This window comes from Pelophylax lessonae, assembly GCF_965119305.1.
Source record: "Pelophylax lessonae genome assembly, chromosome: 13".
NCBI classification, from domain to species: Eukaryota; Metazoa; Chordata; class Amphibia; order Anura; family Ranidae; genus Pelophylax; species Pelophylax lessonae.
In genome coordinates, this window is record NC_138780.1 from 152,839,783 (window position 1) to 152,864,829 (window position 25,047).

At 43.2% G+C, this 25,047-nt stretch overlaps 1 protein-coding gene across 1 annotated transcript in view; it reads left to right on the forward strand.

The window, feature by feature from the left end:
- Nucleotides 1-246: 246 nt before the first annotated feature.
- JAG2 (jagged canonical Notch ligand 2) overlaps nucleotides 247-25,047 on the forward strand; it is a gene marked incomplete at its 5' end in the record, with an annotated part of 141,906 nt that continues 117,105 nt past the window's right edge. The window contains 2 exons of the mRNA XM_082275851.1: nucleotides 247-474; nucleotides 1,592-1,915. Of these exons, the coding sequence (XP_082131977.1) occupies nucleotides 247-474; nucleotides 1,592-1,915 (552 nt within the window). The remainder of the gene's footprint in view (nucleotides 475-1,591; nucleotides 1,916-25,047) is intronic.

Consider the following 25,047-nt stretch of genomic DNA (forward strand, 5'->3'; position numbering starts at 1 on the left):
TGTCTTGTCTCTCCCACAGGTAGGTGAATTGCGGGGGGTGTACGGAGGGTGGCCGCTTTCTATAACGCCCGCTCTCCGCTCTCCCCGCTCTCCCCGCTCAGCCGGTGGCTCCTCCGCTCACACTCACCACCTGCAGCCACCCTGCCCGGATAACCCCGCCCCTTTCTTCTTGCCGCCCCCTCATGAATATGAATGACGCAGCGGCAGCCGCGAGTGGCTAGGTGGGCTGTCAGTCTGACGGCTCACATGTTGGTTTGCCTGGGCTGGGAGAGCTGGGAGAGCGATGTGAGGAGTCGGCTGGGGAGCTGCCCTGACAATCCATCCCATGTCTGTGCGCTGCTGCTAGACCGCCCGATGCCTTCACTCCATGGCCGCCCTCCGGCCGCCTCTCCCCTGAGCTCACCCGCCATGCTCCATAGAGGCGGCGGCCACCTGACAGCGGTGGGCTTCCTCCTCCTAACTTTCTGGCTGCAGGTAAGGCGGACCCCAGCACCCCTCTACCAGCGCAGGGGGGACCCCACATCACTAGTGGGGGGCGATCCCTATAGGGGGGGGGGGGGAGCAAGAACTTTTCATGGAAAGGAGGGAGATCGGACCACCTAATGCAAAGATCTATTTATTCCTTATATATATATATATATATATATATATATAGACCCATTTTATATATCCTATTTATTCTTTATGTTTCTGATGGCCACACACAGTGCTGTGCACGGTGCGATTACATAGGAGGGCAGATCTGTCATCACATCTAGATCTGTAGATATTATATCATTTTATATACAATTTTTATTAAATGCACTTTTTGCATTTAATTTATAAAGCAAATATCCTTGTACAGTATACTTTGCATGCCTGCAGCAGTGTTTGCATTGCATAGGTTACATGTCAAGCAGGATTTGTGATCTTTTCTCATATATATATATATATATATATATATATATATATATATATATATATATATATATATCCATTATACACACCTATTAATGTCAATCTGCCTTGTATATAATAATATCTTGCAGCAGATCAGCTCTAGAACTATAAGGCAGGCAGCAGAGCCGTATAGAATGTATACGTTGGGAGTGCTGAGCTCTTTAAAGTCCCCCCTGCATATGTTTTTGTACGCTGCCCGGGATCATCTGTATTCCTGAACTGTATGACCACCCAGATCCAGACTTAATCTGATTGCAATGTATACCTATGCAAAAAAAAATGTAATTGGATAAAGTCTTTGCTCCATCAGCCTGGTGGATTTTAGGATTTTTTTTCTTGGATTAAATTAAGGGTCGATTAGTTTCTATAGATCTATCTATCTTGGTGTGTGGGTATAATAAGGCACATTGTTAATCCAGGGTGTGCAACTATCTAGGGAGCCTGGGGGTATTTCACGCAGTATAGGAATAGAATGTTGTGCAGGTGGGGGGGGGGGGACTCCATGGGCGATGGAGGGTCGCAGTCTGCCATTGATAGGTTGCAATTAACATGTATTTGTCCCGCTCCGTGGGGGCGACGTGTAAACGCGTTCCCGGGGCAGCTCCCAGGGCTCCGTAGTGATGTGTGCTTCCATTTGATGTGTTATATTTAGGCTTCCCAGTCCACGGGCTATTTCGAGCTGCAGCTGAACTCACTGAAGAATGTCAATGGAGAATTGTTGAGCGGGGAATGCTGCGACGACCTGAAGAGCGCCCACAACCAGGACTGCACCAAGGATGAATGTGACACCTATCTCCGAGTGTGCCTCAAGGAGTTCCAGGCCAAGATCACCCCCACGGGACCGTGCAGCTACGGTTCTGGACTGACTTCGGTGCTTGGTGGGAATATTATCTATATGAACAACAAATTTAACCAGCTGGGGAAAAACCCCGGAGAGAATGGCAGGATTATTATCCCTTTCCAGTTTGCATGGCCGGTAAGTAGGACTTTTATCAATCTAGATGATCTGTTCTGATTTTCTGCAAGGTTTGTGTTCTGTAACGTCTATAAGAGGACAGGATTGGTCATCTCCCCTCTGGTGTTGAATGGTTTAGAATTTGGTGGTCCAGCTCAAGATGAAGGAAACCAAATCGGACTTTTTAGAGGCTGAATTGTGATTGATGGATTTGCTTAGAATTGATCTTGGGTTAGTTCTTGGATTGACCGGCTGCCCCATTGCTAGCTCAGGTTCTAGCCGTTGGTCCTTTCTTGTGTTGAAGTCTAAATCAGCTTCAAGAGTGTGTTGTATTTGCCCTTTTTTTTTTTTTTTTTTTTTTTTTTTATATATATCCAAAACGGTCAATTTCTACCCCCCTCCCCAGTGAAAAAGTTGTCCGTTGTGTTGTTTTTTTTTTTCCTCCTTTGTTTAGCGAACACTGGTGATTAACCTTCTCTGCAAAGAAATTGCTTGCCTGCAATTCACCTGAGTTTGCATGGATACCAAGCACCTGGGTGTCTTGTTGTAACACCGGTTTGAAGATTAGAATGTGCAAAGGGAGTAGCGTTGAGTGTACACGCTGAATCGTTAGGCAAGGTTGCTAGTTTAGATGCTGGCTATAATATTACATTTTTTTTTTTTTAGCCGCCTGTATAAAGCAGAAATGATCAACGAGCCGTCGAAGGTGCGGCAGTCGTTAAGCCTCTGAAGTCCAGGGATTGATTTTTAGTTTATGTTCAGCACCTTAAGCCCTTAAGTGACTTCTAACTCTTATATTGTTCCTTTTTGGAAGCGTCATATAAAGGCAATTGTGCTGACGGCTTGATTCGTGGGGTGAGGCTGGGCGAATGTGTTTATACCTGAGGGATCTGCAGACGGAGAATGCAGCCTGCAGAGAGAGAGCGAGAGAGGCTGGCTCTGTGCTGGATAGACTCCTCCGGGGAATGCATTGTCACCTTGGGGGTGTGTTGCGCAGTTGGCTCGTCGCCAGCGTGAGGCTTTGAACGAGGAGGGGAGGGATGAGGCGATTGCGACACGAGCGCATGACGTGTATGTGTTGAAGCACACTTTGTAGATTAAGTTTTGAAGCAGGTCGCTTTCCAAGTTCAGGGGCGTGTGTGAAGCGGAGCCATTTGTGGAAAGCATGCCATGGGTCGGCTAACCGTCGTCGCTATCAACAAAACTGCGCACTGAACTGGGATTCGATTGCTTTGCAAGATCTGGTTTAGGATGCAGGAAGGAGGCGAGGGGCAAATGGCAAAATATTGACTTGTTTTATATTTATAAAGGATTTGTAAATAGTGTGGTGTTTTGTTATCTCCTGTCTTTTGTTTGGGTGATCGTACTTCTAATAAAAAAACGCTGAAAGTCTGGTTTATATTTAAGGGCTGGTTCTCATCTGTGTGCTTTTAGGTGCATTTCCATTGAACTGTATATAAAATGGCGTAAAAGTGTGAACGGGGCCTTAGGTCTTTGTCCACTTTTACCTGTTTTTATTATTTTTTTTATTTTTAGTGCATTTTTAATGTTTTAGCATGTTGGCTTGCGTCTTCATTATATGTGAATTACATATTGCCACGCGCTTTTGGCTTGCCAATGAGGATTTATTTTGTGCAGTGACATCTTTATTGTGGACATCATCATCATCATCATTATTATTATTATTATTATTATTATTATTATTATTATTCAGGACTTGTATAGCACCAACAGTTTTTGCCTTGCTTTACACCAGAGGTCTTCAAACTGTGGCCATCCAGGTGTTCAGGAACTACAATTCCCATCATGCCTAGTCTTGTCTGTGACTGTCAGAGTTTTACAATGCCTCATGGGATGTGTAGTTTCGCAACAGCTGGAGGGCTGTAGTTTGAGGATCCCTGCTACAATATAAGGGCAGACAGTACAGTTTAATAGAAATCAGAGGGCCCTGCTCATTAGATCTTACATAGCCGGTGGAAATTTCTCTCCTGCAGCCACAGGTTGCAGTAAAGAAATTCGCACAGTTCCCCCATAAACGCAGGCAGTGCTGTCAGGAATCCCTATTGCCGAGTCAATGTCTGCTCCTGGCAGACGGGGGAACCGTCCCCTCCGGCAGAAGACAATGATTATAGCTAGCAGCTATGCAAAAATCGGAAGCAAATCTGGCTTGCTGGTTGATCAGCTTGGTACATTTAGCTTGCCCATTAATGGTTCGAATCTCGGCCGGTTCAGCAGGAACCTCACCTAACCTGTACTCCTCACCTGGTTGCCGCCACACACGCTTGACACCATCTGAACCCAATAAGTTTATCTTGGTCTCATCAGACCACAGGACATGGTTCCAGTAATCCATGTCCTTAGTCTGCTTGTCTTCAGAAAACGGTTTGTGTGCTTTCTTGTGCATCGTCTTTAGAAGAGGCTTCCTTCTGGGACGACAGCCATGCAGACCAATTTGATGCAGTGTGTGGCGTATGGTCTGAGCACTGACAGGCTGACCCCCCCACCCCTTCAACCTCTGCAGCAATGCTGGCAGCACACCTACGTCTATTTCCCAAAGACAACCTCTGGATAGGACGCTGAGCATGTGCACTCAACTTCTTTGGTTGACCATTTGAACCGTGTATGGCCGGCCTTAGAGGGAGGGTCAAGAGATACAAGAAGTAATAATGGTGGAGGATGGGCTGATGGAGAACATAAATGTAGAGCTGTTAGGCGGGGGCCGTATAGACTCTCTGAATAGATGAGTTTTCAGGGATTGTCTGAGAATGGACAGAGTAGGAGATGGTTAGACAGATTGGGGTAGGGAAGTCCACAGGATGGGAGAGGCTCTGGAGAAGTCCTGGAGGCGATGACAAGGGACTTTGAAGGAATCTTCTTCCAGGGAATGGCAATTAATTAAAACGGCACTATAAGTGCATTTTCATGTGTTGCTATAGACTTCTGTGCCTCACAACACATAAACATGCACATGCCTAATTTTTCAAAATGGCCTCATTTGGTAACCTGTTCATATGACGCATCTGTTTTTGCTTTCTGACACACATGCTAAAATATGTACGAGGCCCAAGCTCAGAAATGTATACTTGGTTGTATAGCTTCCCCCCCTTGGTATTCACAGGCTTCATGCCCATGCAGCTAAATTATCTCTGCCTATTGGCTCTATGTGGTCGAACACCAATGAATTATTCAGTACTGTTTTGGGTTAGAGGAAGGGCACCCACACGGGAATTATGCAAACTTCATGCAGATAATGCCATTAGTGGAAATCCATATTCAGTTCACTAGTCAGGCAAGGCCAGGTACTAAAGTACTTCTCCCCACACTGAACTGTGTGTGTGATCAGGGGTAGGCGACCTTGGCTTTCCAGCTATTGTGGAACTAATAGTCTGAAAGGCTGACAACCACAGGTATGACTCCCAAAGGCATGATGGGAATTGTAGTTTCACCACAGCCGGAGTGCCAAGGTTTTGTGATGTAGCAACAAAAAATGAGCTGGTTTCACCTTGTAATGGATATTTGCACTATGGTTGCTATGGGCAATGACCTGTTCTTTCCCCTTGGAAACTAGTCTCGATTTTATTCAGAACACTTGGGGGATTTGGTTGCTATAGGCAACATGTCTAGTGGTTTGCCTTCATTTATAACCACTGATGTGTAGGCCGTAAAGTATGTAAGGTTGTATGCACTAAAAATGAATGGTTGCTATGGGCACCAGGTCTCTTATTGGTGTAATTTGGCAACTGGTATAAACCTAAACATAAAGTTTTTGCCATGAGCAGCCAATCAGGTTAGATCTATATTAGTTGCCCATATTTAATAACTAGTGCTAATTTCTATACAGTAACCTATAGCAACCAACAAGCATTCAACTTGCTGATACCAGGACAATCAGCGTTTTGATTGGTGGCGGCACTTTAGGTATGGCCATTTATAGCGCAAAGTATTTTAGTTGGTGTGGGCAGCATCCTTATGTTTGCTACAGTTGGTGTGTGTTTATATCTGTAAATATATAGAATGAGCCTTCCCATTGTCATGGATACACGTGTTCACTGACGCTTTAGGCCTCACTCATATGGGGCGGATAAGCGGCGAATCCCTGGATCTGGACATAGCAGCACTCTGTGCTATAACCAATACAAACCAGACAGTTGACTGCTGCCAGAGCCAATCGGAGTTCGTAATCACACGTTGCATGTGAGCAGCACCGGCCATTGATGTGTACAGGATACATATCTGCTTGTGCGTACGCAAGGGGCTAGTCTCTCCACCACAGGCCGTCTGTGTGAAAGGGCCCTAAAAATTGCAATATATGGTTGGTTTACTTGGTTGAACTTTTCTAAAGAGCGGTGTATATGTATGTACACCAATTAGCCATTATAATATGACCAACCGCCATTACCCGTCTAGGCATGGACTCCACTAGACCTCTGAAGGTATGCTGTGGTATCTGGCACCAAACTGTCAGTAGCAGATTCTTTAAGTGTAGGTTGTGAGGTAGGGCCTGCATGGCCTGGACTTGTTTTTCAAGCACATCCTACAGATGCTCAACTGGATTAAGACCTGTAGAATCTGGAGGCCAAGTCACCACCTCAAACCATTTTTGTATTCATCAGACCAGACCACCTTCCATTGCTCTGTGGTCTATTTCTGATGCTCATGTGCCCATTGTAGGCATTTTTGGCTGTGGACATGGGTCCGCATGGGCACCCTGACTGATCTGTGGCTCTGCAGCCTCGTTCACAGAAAACAGCGATAATATATTCTGACACCTTTCTATGAGAACCAGCATTCACTTTTTCAGCAGTTTGAGTACACAGGACCAGCCTTTGTTTCCTACATGCATCAATGATCCTTGGCCGTCCATGACCCTATCGCTCGATTTGTCCACTTTTTGCTCAGTCCTGACCACTGCAGACTGGGAACATTCCACAAGGACTGCAGTTTTGGAATTGCCCTTACCCAGTCATCTAGTCATTACATTATGGCCTTTGTCAAAGTTGCTTAAATCCTTTGCACTTGCATATATATATATATATATATATATATATATATATATATATATATATATATATATATATATATATATATATATATATATATATATATATATATATATATATATAATTTTTTTTTTTTTCTGCTTTCAGCACCTCAACTTCAGGGACACTTGCTGCCTAATATAGCCCACCCAATTTCAGATGCCATTGTAACTCGTTAGACAATGTTGTTCACTGTACCCATCAGTGGTCCTAATGTTATTGGGTATGTGTGTATATGTATATAATATATTGTGTGTATATATATATATATATATATATATATATATATATATATATATATATATATATATATATATATATATATATGTGTGTGTGTATGTATATATGTGTATATATGTATATATATATATATATATATATATATATATATATATATATATATATATATATATATATATATATATATATTAGTTATAGTGTGTGTGTGTGTATTTTTATTTTTTTGTGGAGGATAAGAGACTGCAGAATGCCATTCCATGCGGTCATCAGTCCCATTACCGCCCGTTTTTCTAAGGAACGACCGGTCTCCAGTTCTCCTCTGTCAGAAACCAAATCCGTGTGTGAGTCTGAGGCATGTCAGTAGTGCGGGTTGTGTGTGAGATTAAAGCGTATTAAACACACAGGTCTCACCAATGGCTCATGTAACTAGTCTGCACCCCTCCCCCAGCAGTGCCCCCTCCTTTACTCACTCACCCCCCCCTTTCCTCTTTGACGGAGACAGGTGTCGTCCAGCGCAGATCACATGTGATCTCTTGACTTGTCCCCCTTTCCAGAAATCCTCCGCTCTAAATTTACTCCTCAAGTGTTGATGAAATGTCTTCATTTCATGTAACATTGGCTCCTCTTACACTCCGGGATTGACACTCCTGAAGCCATTTTATGAAATGGGAACCTTGTCAAGAATCTGTTGCTGTATTTGATATGTTTAATTTATGTCGGTGTGTCGCTGGGTGGACTTGTGTAGCTTTAGGCCAGGCTTGCTGGGTGATTTCTGCATTTTTTTTTTTGAAAGTGCCTGAATTTGTGGACTGAGGGCATAAAATGTGCTATGCTAATAAAGAAAGATATCAAATGTCCTTTTTTCCAGTAAGTGCACATACGTGTGTGGAATAATTCGAAAAAAAAAATCTATATCATTTTTTTTTTTTTTTTCTTGCTTAAACATGTCTTTCCTACAACTTCTTTGGACGCCTCTTCCTGATCACTGGGCGCCCTCTGTCCCACCTCATCAGACAATCCTAGACTGATCCCCTGCTAAGTCGGATCAGAGCGGAAATGGATGTCATATGTGACACACATTGTGATGGAGGAAAAAACGGACCATGTAATCCTTATGGGCGCCTGCTTGTAAACATACATGCATCCACCTTTACCCACCCATGTGCATTCAGATACTAAATGTCGGGTTGGACGCAAACTTCTTCAATCCAACCAACCCAAACAGACTGTGATGTAAACGGATGCACATTTGCTTACATTCAGCCACCCATAGGGATATTTTGCAGTCCATTTTTAATCGATCTGATCATGGGTCAAAAAAGACTGATGGAATGCCTGTGTGAAAGGGGCACAATTGCGTAGAGTCTGGTTCTAAATGAATGGCATCAATTGGATGAGTCGCGTAGCATATCGTTTGTATTGAATTTGAAGGAGCGTGATGGCTTGTTAATATGTGCAACTATACTGCTACCCCTCTGAAAAGTGTTCCACAGGGGGATTGCTTTCCAGTGGCATTTTGACAGGTGGTGAGCAGGTGACATTGCCCTCCCATTGCCTACTTTAACCCTCAAAATGGTGACTCCATTATATAAAATGCCCCCCCCCATTCACTTGCAGTACCACCTGCCAAATGCAACATGCCGTTTAATGGTGGCCACAGAGCAAAGCATTGTGGTTGCGGCATGGGCACAGCCCTGAGTAGCTGCAGTTCTTAATTTTAGGTGGGAGGTAAAACAGTGGGCATAGCTGAAAGAGCCCTAATTGAGAAGCATGGTGCATATCTAGATCTACATCTATTATATCTACTATATTTATGTCTCCTGTATCTAGATCCATTATGTCTCCTGTATCTAGATCCATTATGTCTCCTGTATCTAGATCCATTATGTCTCCTGTATCTAGATCCATTATGTCTCCTGTATCTAGATCCATTATGTCTCCCGTATCTAGATCCATTATGTCTCCCGTATCTAGATCCATTATGTCTCCCGTATCTAGATCCATTATGTCTCCCGTATCTAGATCCATTATGTCTCCCGTATCTAGATCCATTAGGTCTCCCGTATCTAGATCCATTAGGTCTCCCGTATCTAGATCCATTATGTCTCCCGTATCTAGATCCATTATGTCTCCCGTATCTAGATCCATTATGTCTCCCGTATCTAGATCCATTATGTCTCCCGTATCTAGATCCATTATGTCTCCCGTATCTAGATCCATTATGTCTCCCGTATCTAGATCCATTATGTCTCCCGTATCTAGATCCATTATGTCTCCCTTATCTAGATCCATTATGTCTCCCGTATCTAGATCCATTATGTCTCCCGTATCTATAGAATATATATTTAATAGGAATATATGGCTCCCCTAAATCTACTATATGTAGATTTTCTTCTATACAGTACTAATGGTATCTAGATTTTCTTCTATATCTAGATCTTCTTCTTCTTCTAGAGCTATAATAAAAAAAAAAAAAAAAAAAAAAATATATATATAATATAATTTTCAATAGTATTATGGCTCCCCATACATGTGTAAAAGAAGAGGAAACGTGTTGTGTGTTTTTTTTTTTCCCACTGAGGATGCCAATGCTGTCCTTTCTGAAAATGCCAATTACCTGGCTGTCATGCTGCTCTACTGTCTTCTTACTTTCTTGACCTACAAACCCATTCCAGGTCAATGATCAACACCATAATGAGGCAAGTAGCATTTTAAAAGCACTGGTAGCCTCCATCATTCTTAGGGGTTTGCATCTCCAGCGGCAGTATTTATATCTAACCTGTCTTTGACAAAGTCCTCTGCAGTGTCAGAAAAAAGACCACGTCCTCGCTTTCTGGGGTCTATATAAAGCTAACCATCATGGAAATGCAGAAGAATGTGAAAATCCAGCATGCCTGGCTTCCTCTGCATATAACCCTTTGGTAGGCTTGAATGATACAAATGTATGAGTTGTGCATCCATTTCCCTGTGTTGCGCCTCTTCAGCCATGAAAGTGCAGTTCCCACAGCAAACATACTATCATGGGTAGTAGGAATAGATCTTTCAGTACGGACGCTAGGGGTTACCATGTGTTGCTGCGCAGGTGCATCAGGGTGCTATTCAACCAATGACCCCAATGCACAAAGCATGCATTGCTTCAAGCTGGGAGAACCGCATGCTGCAATGGTTTTCCTGCGATTTCTGACATGTGCAATAAATTCAGGTACTTCCTCTGTGCGATACTTTTACATTCTGGCGCAATGTACCATCTTGGTGAACAGAAAAATGGGGGCAAAAAAAACCTCTGAAGTAAACTGTTGCAGGCAAAAGTCTATCTGAGCTTACATTCACACTTAGCGTTTTGTAAACACGTGCAAAATTGTGTGATTCTGTGCACATTTATGTAACGAGTGAAAAACGCGTGGTGTTCGTTAATGGCACCCCAGACAGGGCAGAAAAGTTGTGTATTTTTGTGCATCAAACAATGTGTGAAGCGGATTACTCTAAAAGGTGCATGAACTACTTTGGTGCGCTTAGGGCATCCCATTAAAATCATTGGCCTGCCCTTTGCACGTGGCACACACGCATACAAAACATGCGTATGCGTGATGTAAATTTATGTGTGTTCAAAGAAAACTGAGGGGTGATTTATTAAAACTGGAGAGTGCAAAATCTGCTGCAGCTCTGCATGGTAGCCAATTGGCTTCTAACTTCAGCTTGTTCAATTAAGCTTTGGCTATAAGGCTCCTTACACACATTCGTCCGTCTGACGGAGTCCGTTTTTCTCAGCGGGGGATCGGCGGATCGGAGCAGGAGAATGACAGCTGTTCTCTGCACAGTGTGCGGAGACACAGCTGTCAGTTCCCAATACATCTCTATGGGGGAATCGGATGGGAACGGATAGTCAGTCCGTTCTCATCCGATCCGCTGGACAGATGCAAAATGGGGTTTCCATCCATCCAGATTTGATGGATCAGGTAACAGCGGACATGTCTCCGCTGACATCTGATGCCCCATAGGAATGCATGGGGGGACCGTTCAGATCCGCCAAAATAACGGACAGGCGGATCTGAACGGGGTCCGCCTGTGTGAAAGGGGCCTTAGATTTGGATTGGTTTCTAGGCAGAGCTGCATCACATCTTGCACTCTCCATTAGTAAATAAATCCCTGAATGTGAGGCAGGCTGAGTCAATTCTGTAACAAATTCACCTTTAACAGGTACATAAATCTAGTTGCTGCATTTGTTGCTTGGATGTGAGATTTCTGAGGGTCTACTACACTCCCAATGAATAACCCGGTATGTGTCTTGTGGTGTGCTGGCTTAAAACAAAATTTGTGCCTTCCTGTTAAAATGCAGCTTTATGGTACATCGACAGTACATTTTTAAAGGAATGAGCGGTCCTAAAGTGTTACTAAACCGACAACTGTAAAATCAGTCTATATATGTAGTAAAGCATGCTTGTTATACTCGCTGTGGAACCTAAGGGGTTAATCCTCCGCATTGTTTATAAAAAAAAAAAAAAAACCTGTTCCTGTCTTCTCTAGTACAGAGCCTTAAAGTCACTCTGCACATGCTCAGTTTGGTGTGTACAGCTAGAGGGGTTTTTTTTTTTTTTTTTTCTTGGGGTGCATTTGAGCAGCACAGGGCCAATCAGTATTGTCCAGACAGAGGGTTGGGGGTTCTGCAGCCTGATAGGACAATCAGGGGAGTATGAAAAGTTCTCCTACAAGCTTTACCAGACACAGGTAGAAGTCATAACACTGCTATATACTGCTGATGAGAAAAGGGATTTATCCGGTAATATTTACTAAAATAATTGCATTTCCATGTACCGTGGGAGACCAGATATAGTGAATGCAGACTCCTGGGTTTAGTAACCCTTTTAACACAATGCACTTGTGCTTTTATTTGTGCAGTTGCACCCAAGTTATGTGCAACAATGGCAAGCACTGCAATAGATGGGGTAACATACACCTTAAGGCCCCTGTAGAGTAGACTGTACCCAACATTTTCTTATTCTTGATGCACTTGTGTTCAAAAAAGAAAAAAAATCTTGTGCTCTTTGCGATGCTTTCTTTGTCTGTAATACCTGGTGATCTGCCAGTCCCCTTGCTTTCCTGTTTTTTAAACTGACCACGCTAGGTATGAGAGCACATCCATCCCAGTGTGGTCAGTTTCCTTCTTTGCATTCTACTTGGAAGCACAGCCTGCACTCCAATAGTCAGACTTGCTCTGACAATGCACACACGCACCTTCACAGGAAAGATCTCTATTTGTACTGCAATCACGTTTTTGCATGTTTGAACTGGCGCGTTGGCACTTTATTTCATTTATTTATGTATATGCTACAAAGAGTCATAGCACTTTGATTGCGCAGCATTTTTTTATTGATTTATTCTTGCACTTATGAGATAGTGGAGTGCTCGCAGCAGAATCCTAATTAGTGCTCACCTGGATTGCTCGCAGGGATATACAAGTAAGGCTGGCCATACACTATACAATTTTCTTGTTCAACTTTCCTTTAGATTTACCAAAACCATGTAATATAGGGTCAAACCTAAACACTTTCAATTTGTATGCAATCAGGCAGGCCCTTGCACTACATAGTTAAAGGTAAATCTAAAGGAAATTGAATAAGAAAATTGTATAGTGTATGGCCAGCCTTAAGATCACTGTGCTGCTGTTTCTCTGCCTCCCCAGCTCTCTAAGCCTCTTTTGAGACCGAGGTCATGTGATCATTTTATTAAAAAAGAAAGAAAAGGCATTTAGAATACAGGCATACCCCGTTTTAAGTACACTCGCGAGTACGGACACAGCCTGGTCAGCTTGGCATGGCACTACTCCTGGTTTTTAACATTGGCGCCTATGGGAAATCTTGGTCAGCTTGACATGGCACTGCTCCCAAACCATAAGTGACAGGGATACTAAACTTAGGAAGCACCGAGAGGGGACCCAGGACTACAACATATCCTATTTGTGGCCGGCCAGCTTGCCTAGGTAATTTACCATGTCCTAGTCCTGGATCCCCTTAACATGCTCCCCAAGCTTGGTGTCCTTGTCACTTATGGTTTGGGAGCAGTTCCATGTCAAGCTGGCCAAGATTTCCTATGGAGCTAGTGTATTTACATGCATTGAGAAATGAAAAAAGGTATTGCTTCACATTAAGTACATTTTCATTTTACATACATGCTCTGGTCCCATTGTGTACTTAAAAGTGGGGTATGCCTGTAGGTCGCCATAGATGAAGGAAAGAAAATCGCCCAATTCTCCCCATCGACAGTCAGTATGCCTCCTGCTGCACTATTGTATTCTACCACTAGGGGGCGCGGGGAGCATTCCTGGCAGGCTGAATGCAATGGTTACTGCTTAGCGTCTATAGCCGCTGGCAGTAACGCATGTAGAAAAATCCGACATGCTCGATCAACTTGGGTACAATCATCCTGCCCATTCATGGGACCAGCCGAGATTCAAACTGTATGGCCAGCTTCATTAGGGGGGTACAGGCAACTACAAAAATCTGACGAGCTCTAATCCCTTTCCTCTGTATCCAATGCTAAAAGATTTGTCTTTAGTTTTTTTTTTTTTTTTTTTTTTTGCACCCTTGCAGGGACAACCCCACTTCAAGGGAGCATTTTTAATTTTTTTTCCCTGGGGTTACGCATTAAGGTAAACGCATGATCTGGCTGCAAAACTAGCTATCGAACAATCGATCGTTCTGTATATTTGGACCGATGTAGATTGGAGAAAGCGTGCTGTAGGTGGTGGAAGATAGTCAATTCTTCCCCGATCGGGGTCAGCCCAGGGACATGGGAGAATGCCTATCAACAATCGATCGTCCTTTCATCTGACTGTAATAAGTGGAGTCGGGCAAACGCTCGCTTGCGTCTGTCAACTGTCATTCGGTGTCAGATTTGACTTGAAGCTTAAAGCCCGGAGTACGTGGTTCCCTAGCAACCGGCAATAAGTAACCAATTATGTGCCCTGTGGACAGAAGCTTCAGAAATGAAACATCTGTTCAAGTTTCACCTGGGATAAAACTTGACAATCTTATCTGCAAACTTCAAAAATCCCCACTGCGGCCATTATGATGAATAGAAAATCAATAATATTTTGTGTGCAATTCTGAATTTGGATTATTTTTTTTTCTTAGGGAAAGCTGGACTTTTTTTTTTCCTATTTTTTGCCATCTGTGACCAACTACTGTTCAAAATCTATTTTTAAATCTTTTATTTTTGATGCATTTCCTTTAGTGATCAAAACAAATGTACCCAATGCGGATGCAGATCTGGTATATTTTATTCAGTTTTGGTCCATCTGGTGTGTAGCGTAATAACCAACGCGCCTTTACTACAGTATTTTTTTTTTTCTCGCGTTAGACACATAAATATAATGTTACAGCTACAGCTGGGGAGGGTGGGACAGCTTGGTGCGCTGCGGATCAGTTGTCATGCTGGTAGGAAGGGTTGTAGGACTTTTCTTTTTAGCTGTTAGGAGGATTGAGATGTAATAAAAGGGGGGGGGGGAAGAAAAATCCGATACTCTTTACCGGCGTGCTCATAACTACCCCCCCCCACCACACTTCTTTCCTGTCACCAGCTGACGCTTCTATCAGATTGTCACTTGTTGACATTGAAGAAAGGGGTGTGCCAACTCCTTCCAGGTTACTTCCTCAAAGATTGAATTGTCAGGTTGCTAAGCAACAGGATAGATGTCAGTGTTAAAAAAAAAAAAAAAAAAAAAAAAAAACTGCCTGCAGCATATGGATGACAATTGTTCTCCATGGCACAGGGGATGTTAAAACTGAAATTATTTTATTTTGTTTTTAAGTTGCATTTTGTGTAATATAGGACTGTTTTTTAAAGGGTAAGTTCACTTTTTCACGGAAATCAGAAATGTGAACTTAATGCAACCCGTGCTCCCCCTCCAGACCCCGCTGCATATAGGGGCTGCGATGCCCAGTGCTGCCGGTGTAACGTTCCTGCAGCTGGCACAGATTGGGTATCCACCCTAATGCTTACAATGGCAAGCACTCATTGGTCAGCATGACTGCGCTGACCGATACAAAGTGCTTATTTCTTCTATGACACCGTACCCAAAGGAGCAGCCTGGAATGTGCTGGGCTGCCCAATCAGCGTTGCTATTGCCAGCAATCATGATGGATTCTTACTCAGGGGCTGAGAGTTTTTGCAAATAGTAAAAACAACCTCCAGCATGCGCAGAGCCTGGGACAAGGTTATCTGGAGCCCAGGGCGAACAACTGCTTCCCCCCCCCCCCCCCCCCCAAGATGCATGAGCATTGTGTCGGCAAAACCCCCACCAAGTGCTCAAAACTGAGCACTAATCTGCTTGATGACCCCCCTGCTGAAACCCCCCCCCCCAGTACAAAATCTCCCCCCCCCCAGTACAAAATCTCCCCCCCCCCCCTAAAAAAAAAAAAAAAAAACACCCCTCCCAGTACATATCCACTTCCCTGCCCCCCATGATGCATGAGCATTATGTGTTAGCAAAAACCCCCCAAATGCTCAAGACTGAGCATTAATCTCCATGGTTACCCCCAAAGCTAATATGACCCCCTCTTCCCAGTACAAATCCACCTCCCTGCTGAAATCACCCTCTCCCAGTAAAAAAAAAAAAATCTTTGCCCACACAAAAAAAACCCTCCTAGCACAAATCCTCTACCCCTAAATCTCCCCCCCCCCCCCCTCAGAGAAATTCTCTTCCTATCACAGATCCACACCCTCTACCGTATCACCTCTTCTAGTGCAAACCCTCCTAGCCCAGATCCACCTAAATCACCACTCCTTACACACACCCCAAATTTCCCTCCTATAAAAATTCCTACCCCATGCACCCTCCCCCAAAATTGTCCTATGGTTTTATAGTGCTGTGTATTTGGGTGTATGGACCAATATAGCAGCGGCATGGGGCATCACGGCCGCTATGTGCAGTGGGATGTGGCGGAGTGGCCAGGATATTTGGAGTTTTTACCCTTTTTAAAGTTGCAGATTCATTCACATCTAGCAGAGCTCCCATGTTGTGGTTTTCAGGGTTTGTATTTTTTTTGGAGTGACACGATTTACTTAAATGGAATGCTCTCCGCTCCAAAAAACGCGCCAAAGTACCTCCTGTACCTTTTTTGACTGTGGTATGTTTTTGCATGTTTTAGGCTTGGTTCACATCTATTCAGTTTGCTTTTGATCCGTTTCTGCAATGCCTTGTGTGTGTGTGTGTGTGTGTGTGTGTGTTTTTTTTGCGCATGCGTTTTTGATGCATTTTGTTTTTTTTTTCCCTTTTTTGGCAACTTTTTTGTTAGGCAGATTAAATAAAACCAAAACAAATGCTGTACCTGCTTTGCTGAAGCTTCTCCATTAAAGTCTTATGAACCAAAAGCGTGATGTGAACGTGTCCCATCGGAATCCGTGTTAAATGGACTGCAGTGCGTTTCTGCAAAAAGCAATATACACATAGGTGTGAACCGAGCCTTCTCGCGCTACACAACACCTGCTTTCTTAGTGCATTAGGGATGCCATTAGAATAAATGGCACTAAACGGCACGCATTGCACATTTTTAGCGTGCATTTGGGTTAGGCCTTAGGTTGTGTTCATACCAGGTCCTTATCTGCATAAATCAGCAATTGTTTTCTGTGTCCTGTCCCCACCTTACACATGTTGCGGTGTACTGTGGATTTTTACGTAGTGCAACTCAACACACTACCTGCTCCCTGTGCTTAGTTCAATGAAATGCAATGTTTTAATAAAAATTGCAAACTAAAAAAATAAACCATGTAATGCATTGTTACAAAGCCCCAACGCACACCAGCAGGCGGTGTATTAAATGCAGCAGCTGGTGTGAATGAGCCCTTAAGCTCCATTCACATCTGAGCGTAGCACAGCGACAGCTGCTGCACCGCATTTTATTAAATCGCCACCATTTATTTGAATGGGCTTCCCTCCGCTCCAAAAACACTCCAAACAAGCTCATATGTCAAATCTTGGCACAGAGCCAGGAGCGTTTGGTGCGTGTTTTTTTTTTTTTTTTTTTTGCTGCAATTTTAGCGTGTTTTTGTCGCTCGCCAATTGCAACAAAAACGCACTGTTTGGGGTGCCATCAAGAAATGACATCGCAATTGTGCCCCGCATTTTCCTGTTTCTGGAATTGCCTTAGGGTTTTGTGTTTGGGGCTCATCCACAAACCCTATGTTTTTCTGCACCTGATCAATGGCGGTCATGTATTGCAGAGCGTTGCATAAGGGTTCATGGATATGGCGGTATCTGGCCATATAGCATACATTTTGGGCTATTCCCCTGCCAAGGACTGCATATAGCTGCCTATAGAAGTCAGTGACTGTATACATGTACCTGTGTAAACTAGGGATCAACCGATATCATTTTTTCAGGGCCGATACTGATTTTCTGGCCTCCCCTTCAGGTCATTAACTGATATTAGGTGTCGATATTCTGTACGTTTTTAAAGTTGTTGTTTTTTTTATTTTTACACTGCTTTTTTAAAAAAAAAAAATGTATCACTTTTATTGCTGTAAACATCCCTTGTGACAGTAATAGGCAGTGACCGGTACTCTTTATGGAGGGATCGGGGGTCTAGAAGACCCCAAGCCCCTCCTCTGCACTTAAAAGCATTCAAAACACCAAGTTTGACTGTTTTGAAAACTGTAATTTTTTTTAAATCTGGTGCCTTTAAGGCTTCAGTAGGGTCACTACATCAGAGACTCTGATTCCAGCTTTGTTCGTGTCTTCGGCCAGCCGGTGGACATGCCTGCTGGTCACTCGGGCCTCCCTGTGGGGGAGGAGACCCGGATTGAGCGTTGAAAGGTGGCGGGGGGGGGGGGGGGGGGGACGTCCTCTTCCGCTGCTTGTAATAACACCTGAGCGGCTGATTAGCTGCATAGGTTGTTATTGCAGGAAAGCTGACTGTTGGCAGTAAAAAATGATACTGGGGTGATGCCTGTAGCGGCAGGCATCACTCCAGTACAGCCACTTGAAGCACTACTGGCCATATCGGCAGGTTTGTTACCAATACTGAGCCCTAAAAATGCAGAAATTGCTTTTTTTCTGCAAAACCTCAGAGCTCTCCTGTTGATATTTTGCCTTCTGTGTCCAATTAGTCCCCGTTCACACTGGGGCGACCTGGTCGCCTCACAGGTCGCCGTAGGTCGCCTTCCATAGAGAAGCTGCGGACCCGTTCTAATAGGAGCGACACAAGTCGCTCCGACTTAGAAAAAGGGTCCGGAGCTTCTTTGGGGCGACCCGGAGCGACCGTCATAGACTTCAATGTTATGAAGTCCGTGCCGGCCGCTCCGAGGTCGCGGCGCGCTGCTCGCACCGCGACCTCGGAGGTCGCCCCGGGAAGTCGGATCGCCCCTGTGTGAACGGGGCCTCAGGGAGACTTCCCATAATTTCATGTCCTATTGACACAACAGGAAGTGAGAAGAAATCTCTCCAATGTAAGGGGAAGGCCCACTTAAGCTGACCATTCACTATACAATCTGATTGTACAATAGCGGTTAAATTTACCAAAATGATGTAACCTGAAGACAATCTATTAAATTTGTATTCAATCGGGTAGGCCTTGCAATATATATGTATTTATGTGTGTGTATTTATGTGTGTGTATATATGTATATATGTGTGTGTATATATGTATATGTATATGTGTGTGGTGTATGTGTGTGTGTGTATGTGTGGTGTATGTGTGTGTGTGTATGTGTGGTGTATGTGTATGTATGTATATATGTGTATGTATATATGTATATGTATATATATGTATGTATGTATGTATGTATGTATGTATGTATGTATGTGTGTATGTGTGTATGTGTGTATGTATGTATGTATGTATGTGTGTATGTGTGTATGTGTGTATGTGTGTATGTGTGTATGTGTGTATGTGTGTATGTGTGTATGTGTGTATGTGTGTATGTGTGTATGTGTGTATGTGTGTATGTGTGTATGTGTGTATGTGTGTATGTGTGTATGTGTGTATGTGTGTATGTGTGTATGTGTGTGTGTGCTGGAAAGTCTCTTTGGGCAGATGGGTCACACAGAAGTGGAAGCCTATAGAAGTGAGGGTGAGGCAAATAAACCGCATTTGAAGGACCCCTAGACAAAATTGTTCATTGCAGTGTTTGTGTGGAGAGCACCACTGCAAGGGTCTATTTTTCATTTTCCCTGGAGCGCCATATTGGTCACTGTCCTGATGAGTTGCCCTGTATGGCAAAATTGTTTTGGAGATACCATTTTTTAAAGGGCCAGTTTTCCCAAAAATTCTTGTGTGTTGTATTGGAGGATGAGGACCTGGCTATGTTGTCAGGCTCGGTAGCTTAGGTCACAACTGGCTGTGCAGAATTACCAATCCTTTGGCAGGTAGAACAGTTCCTTCGTGTATTCCGGTTGTGGGAATGAAGGAAAATCTGGAATAAATGAGCCTTAAAGGGTCTTCTAGTTATAGTAAAGAGTGTCGGTGCGGGGAATGGCGCTGCCTTCTCCCAGGGCTGATATCACATCTACAGGGCTCACATTAAGGTGTTATTATGGCAGCAGTGCTTTGAACCCACACCGTTCCCAGTATCTCCAGGAGATAATGATGTGCGCAGGACATATAAATAAAAGGAAAGGCTTCTCTTGCTGCATGTCTGGGGCTTATCCGCGGTTACCGGCAGGCCCGTCGCTTACACATTAGGAGTTTTCATTGGTTTGCTTTGCATTGGCTGATAGTTTATGCCGTACTTTTACAATATAATCAATTCTTTTGAATATTGGAGTTTTTGCCCATGTAAGCCAGTCTGAGATGTACTTGGTATCTTTTTGTAGAAGGTATAAATCGTAGTAATGTAATTCATAAAGCTCATTGTAAAGTCATATCTGAATATCACTGGCACCGTGTTTCATTAGGATTGTGTAACTGCATTCTGCAAGGGACTTTGTCAGTCCTTTTTGCACTTTTTTTTGTTTCTGAACGCTAAGGGCACTGATTCGCTTCACAACTGCCAGCAAACGCCTATGCGTTAATGGAGTGTTTTTGCAGCGCTTTTGAGGACATATTACTCCAAAACTGTACAAAAAATGCTTAGTGGGGTTGTTTTCGAGGCTTTTTTGAAGCGGTTCCCATTTATTTATTTTTTTTTCTTTGGGGGGGGGAGCAATTTATCTTGATTTTCAGACACTATTTTTTTTTTTTTTTTAATTTATTTTTCATTTTTTTTTTTTTTCCCCCGAACATGCTGCAAGCAGGATTTTTTGTTTTCAACACAATGGGAGAGCAGTGCCCCGTCGTAAACACATTCATTTATTTTTTCTTTGGGGGGAAGCAATTTATCTTGATTTTCGGACAAGCTTTTTTTTTTTTTTTTTTTTTTTTTTTTAGAGCTTTAAAAACTCCTCAGTGTATAGAGCCCTAAGGATGATTGTATTTTGCTGACTGAGTTTTGATGAAAGCCTTTGTTCTTTTAGCAAGATCTAACAAATCTCAGCTTGGACTGAATGCTTGAAAATAGATTCTTCAACGTCTGGTGCTGTTTTTATTTACTATATTGTTGCTGACCAAATGTTAAAAAGAAAAGTTTACACCTATACCTCTATACATTCCGGCCACTTTATTAGGTGCACCTTGCTGGTATCGGGTTGGACCCCCTTTTGCCTTCAGAACTGCCTTTTAATTCTTCCTGGCATAGATCCAACAAGGTGTTGGAAACATTTCTCAGAGGTTTTGGGCCATATTGACATAACATCACTCAGTTGCTGCAGATTTGTCAGCTGCACATCCATGATGTGAATCTCCATTCCACCACATCCCAAAGGTGTTCTATTGGATGAGATCTGGTGAGTGTGGAGACCATTGGAGGACAGTGACCTCATTGCCATGTTCATGAAAGCAGTGGTGAGATGATTTGAGCTTTGTGACATGGTGCATTATCCTGCTGGAAGGAGCCATCAGAAGATGGATACACTGTAGTCATAAAGGGATGGTCATGGTCAGCAACAATACTCAGGTAGGCCGTGGTGTTTAAATGATGCTAAATTGGTACTAAGGGGCCCAAAGTGTGCCAAGAAAATATCCCCCCACACCATTGCACCACCAGCCTGAACCGTTCATACAAGGCAGGATGGATCCATTCTTTTATGTTTATGCACAATGCTGACCCTATCAGCTGAAATCGAGACTCATCAGACCAGGCAACATTTTCCCAATCTTCTATTGTCCAATTTTGGTGAGCCTGTGCGAATTGTAGCCACAGTTTCCTGTACTTGGCCGACCGGAGTGGCATTTGGTGTGGTCTTCTGTCTGCTGTAGCCCATCTTCAAGGTTCAATGTGTTGTATATTCAGAGAGATGGTGTTCTGCATACCTTGGTTCTAACAAGTGTTTTTTTTTTTTTTTTTTTTGTTACTGTTGTCCTTTTTTTCTATCATTTTGAACCAGTCTGCACATTCTCCTCTGACATCAAAAAGGCATTTACGCCCACAACTGCCGCTCACTGGATATTTTCGGACCATTCTATGTAAACCCGAGAGATGGTTGTGGGTGAAAATCCCAGTAGATCAGCAGTTTTTGAAATGCAGACCAGCCCGTCTGGCACCATTAACTATGCCATGTTCAAAGTCACTTAAATCCCCTTTCTTCTCAATTCTGATGCTCAGTCTGAACTTCAGCAAGTCGAGCAGGAAAGAAGGGAAGCTCCTGACCTGACTGAGGTAGTTTGACACTTTGTCCAGGTGACCATGGTCATTAATATAGAAAAGGGGATGTACTGTATTTATCAAAACAAATTTTAGAAATATTCATCCAGTGAAATGGCCTATACATTATGTGCAAGGGGGAGCAAATTATGCTAGGCTTTTTTTCTTTCTAGGTCGAACGTTCTTCATACAGAACCAGAAGAATACCTCATAATGGCCACTAGTTGAAGCTGGGGATTCTAGTAAAGTACTCCTTTCCTAAGATCATTCCATCTAGTGGCCATATTGTGGTATTTTCCTGACTGCTCACTATCCTGTATGAAGAATACCATTTGACTTGAAGAGAAAGTAGCCTAATAACATTTGTTGTTTTGTCCCCATTCACACAGAATCCAAAAATGTTTCAGTTGTCACCAAAACAAAAGGGGGGGGGGGGGATCTTCCAATCGGGTACAATTAAGAGGGGAAATTCCATTACTTAGAGATTTTCTCTACTCTTTTTTTGTGTCTCTAGGAGAGGAAGTGGATTAAAATCTCCCCAATGGAACAGAAACCAAAAAACTGGTTTCAACCTTTTTCTTGTAGCTAAATCTGAAATGCAAGGTTTTGGCTTTATGTAGACTTTATAAAATTCAGTGCTGCCCTCCTCCAGGGCTCTGATTGCAGTATTTTTCTGCTAGAGTTTCTCTGCATCGATCGTTAACAGAAAAGTTAGTGGGTTGAAAATTCCTCACCTGTTCAAAGGGTCTCAAAGTAAAGATCATACAGTATCACCGTGTAAGTGGTTTGCCTGGAGTTCTGCTTTAATAGCTAAGACAGGGCTCAACAAATCCCCAGGCGCCAGGTCACCATGGCGACTAGAAATTGCGTCCTGGCACCTGGGGCTTTTGTCAGCCCATTCACTTTTGGCTCCAAATGTTTCTGCATTTCTGGGTAGGGGATGCCCACCAAGCTGTGGTATCAATGGCTTTCTTTAATGCCCACAGGATCCCGGCCAGTGAATTATGGCTGGGACCCACCGATGGTCGGAGCGAGTGACGGGAGAGAGATCTGTGATGTCATCTCTGACAGTGGGGGCTGGCTTTTGTCTCCCTGAAAAGAGGCACAAACCCTGGCATATCCCTGAGGGCTCTTTCACACTAGGAGTCCGGCGGACATTTTTCTCAGCGGGGGATCGATCCGCCGATCCCCTTCTGAGCAGGAGGATGACAGCTGTGTCTCCGTGCTGTATGCGGAGACAGAGCTGTCGGTTCCCCATGCATCTCTATGGGGGGAATCGGAAGGGAATGGACTGTCTTGTCTTTTCTCATCCGATCCGATCCGCTGGACAGATGGAAAATAGGGTTTCCATCCGTCCAGATTTGACGGATCGGGTGTCAGTGGACATGTCTCCGCTGACATCTGATGCCCCATAGAGATGCATGGGGTGACCGTTCAGATCCCCAAAAAAAAACTGACAGGCAGATCTGAACGGTCCGCCAGTGTGAAAGTGGCCTTGGTAAAACCGTACAGTTACATTACACTCCCTAGGCACACAGTTAACCCCTTCCTACCCAGTGTCATTAGTACAATGACAGTGCATTTTATTAGCCCTAATCACTGTATTGGTGAGATCTGTGTTAGAATGCCCGCCGTACTATCAGTCCTGCTATCAGTCACTGATCGGCTCAATTTACTATTATAAAAAAAAGAATTTCCAGTGTGATATAGATATATATATATATATATATATATATATATATATATATATATATATATATATATATATATATATATATATATATATATATATATAATATCTCTATCATCATCGTATATATACCATCATTTGTAAAAGCGATCATTTTCACGCAAACCAATTATACACTTATTGGGATTTTTTTAACCAAAAACGTAGCAGAATACACTTTAGCCTAAATTTTATGAAGACATTTTATTTTTCATGGTATGTTTTGTAAAAAATATAATTTTTTTTTTTTTTCAATTTTATTTATTTATTTTTTTCTTTTCTTGTACACCGCAAAAAATAAACCTAGTGGGGATCAAATACCACATAAAGCTCTATTTGTGTGAAAAAAAAATCTATAAATGTAATTTGTGTACAGTGTTGCTTGACCGGACAATTGTCAAAGTAGCACAGCGCCGTATAGCAAAAAAACTTTGTTCGTTAAACTGGCTCCTAGATTCAAAGCAAATTTGTCAAGACCTAGGTAAAAAAAGTTCTATTTCTGGCATTTTGGCGCAGAAGAGTCTCCCAGCCGTGCCCTTCGCTGGGATTACTGGACTGCAAGGCATTTGTAGGCTTCTTGTCTAATGACACCTACCTGCAGTTAAAGCTTTATCTTATCTGACGTTCTGATTAGCTGCTGGAACTTTTACTATATAGAAGCCAACTGGTATGTTAATTGCAGGTTGTAAAGGATGTAGTGCTGCAATATCACATGACCTGAAGTGCACATCATGTGTTGCTGCATGCTGTTACTACTACAAATGAATTTTGAATTGGTATTAAAGAGATTGTAAGGTCTCGTGTTTTTTTTTTTTTTCCTATAAAAAACAAATCTGTACACACCTGCTGTGTTGCAGTGCAGCCCGGATCCTCTTCTTCTCGGGTCCCTCTTTGGTGTTCCTGGCATCTCCTTCTATTGAGTGCCCCCACAGCACGCAGCTTGCTATGGGGGCACCCGAGCCGAGTCACAGCTCCCGGTGTCCTTTCAGGACCTGGCCCCCTCTCCTGATTGGTTAGCTGACTTTGACAGCAGCGGCAGCCAATGGCCAATTAGGAGGGAGAATTTCGGATGGCTGGACAGAGTGACCTCAGATAAGTATTAGGGGGACCACTGTGCACAGAATTTTTTTTTTGATCACTTCTGACTTTACAACCCTTTTAGAGAAACTTTTCATTCTGATTTAAAAAAATAAAAAAGCGAGAGACACTTTGCTCCTTCCACATCGGATATATTACCCATACGTGTAAAAATGAAAATCGGCTGGTTCACCAGGAACTGGACAAATTTCGGTTAGGGATCGACCAATTATTGGAGGCCAATATTCACTTTTTTTAATGTATCGGCCACAAACTTGCCGCTATTGCTTCAAGTGGTTGTACCGGAGGGATGCCTGCAACTACAGACATCACCTCGGTAACGTTTTTGAGAGCGGACGGTTGGCTTTCTGGTCAGAGCAAACGATGCGGCTAAG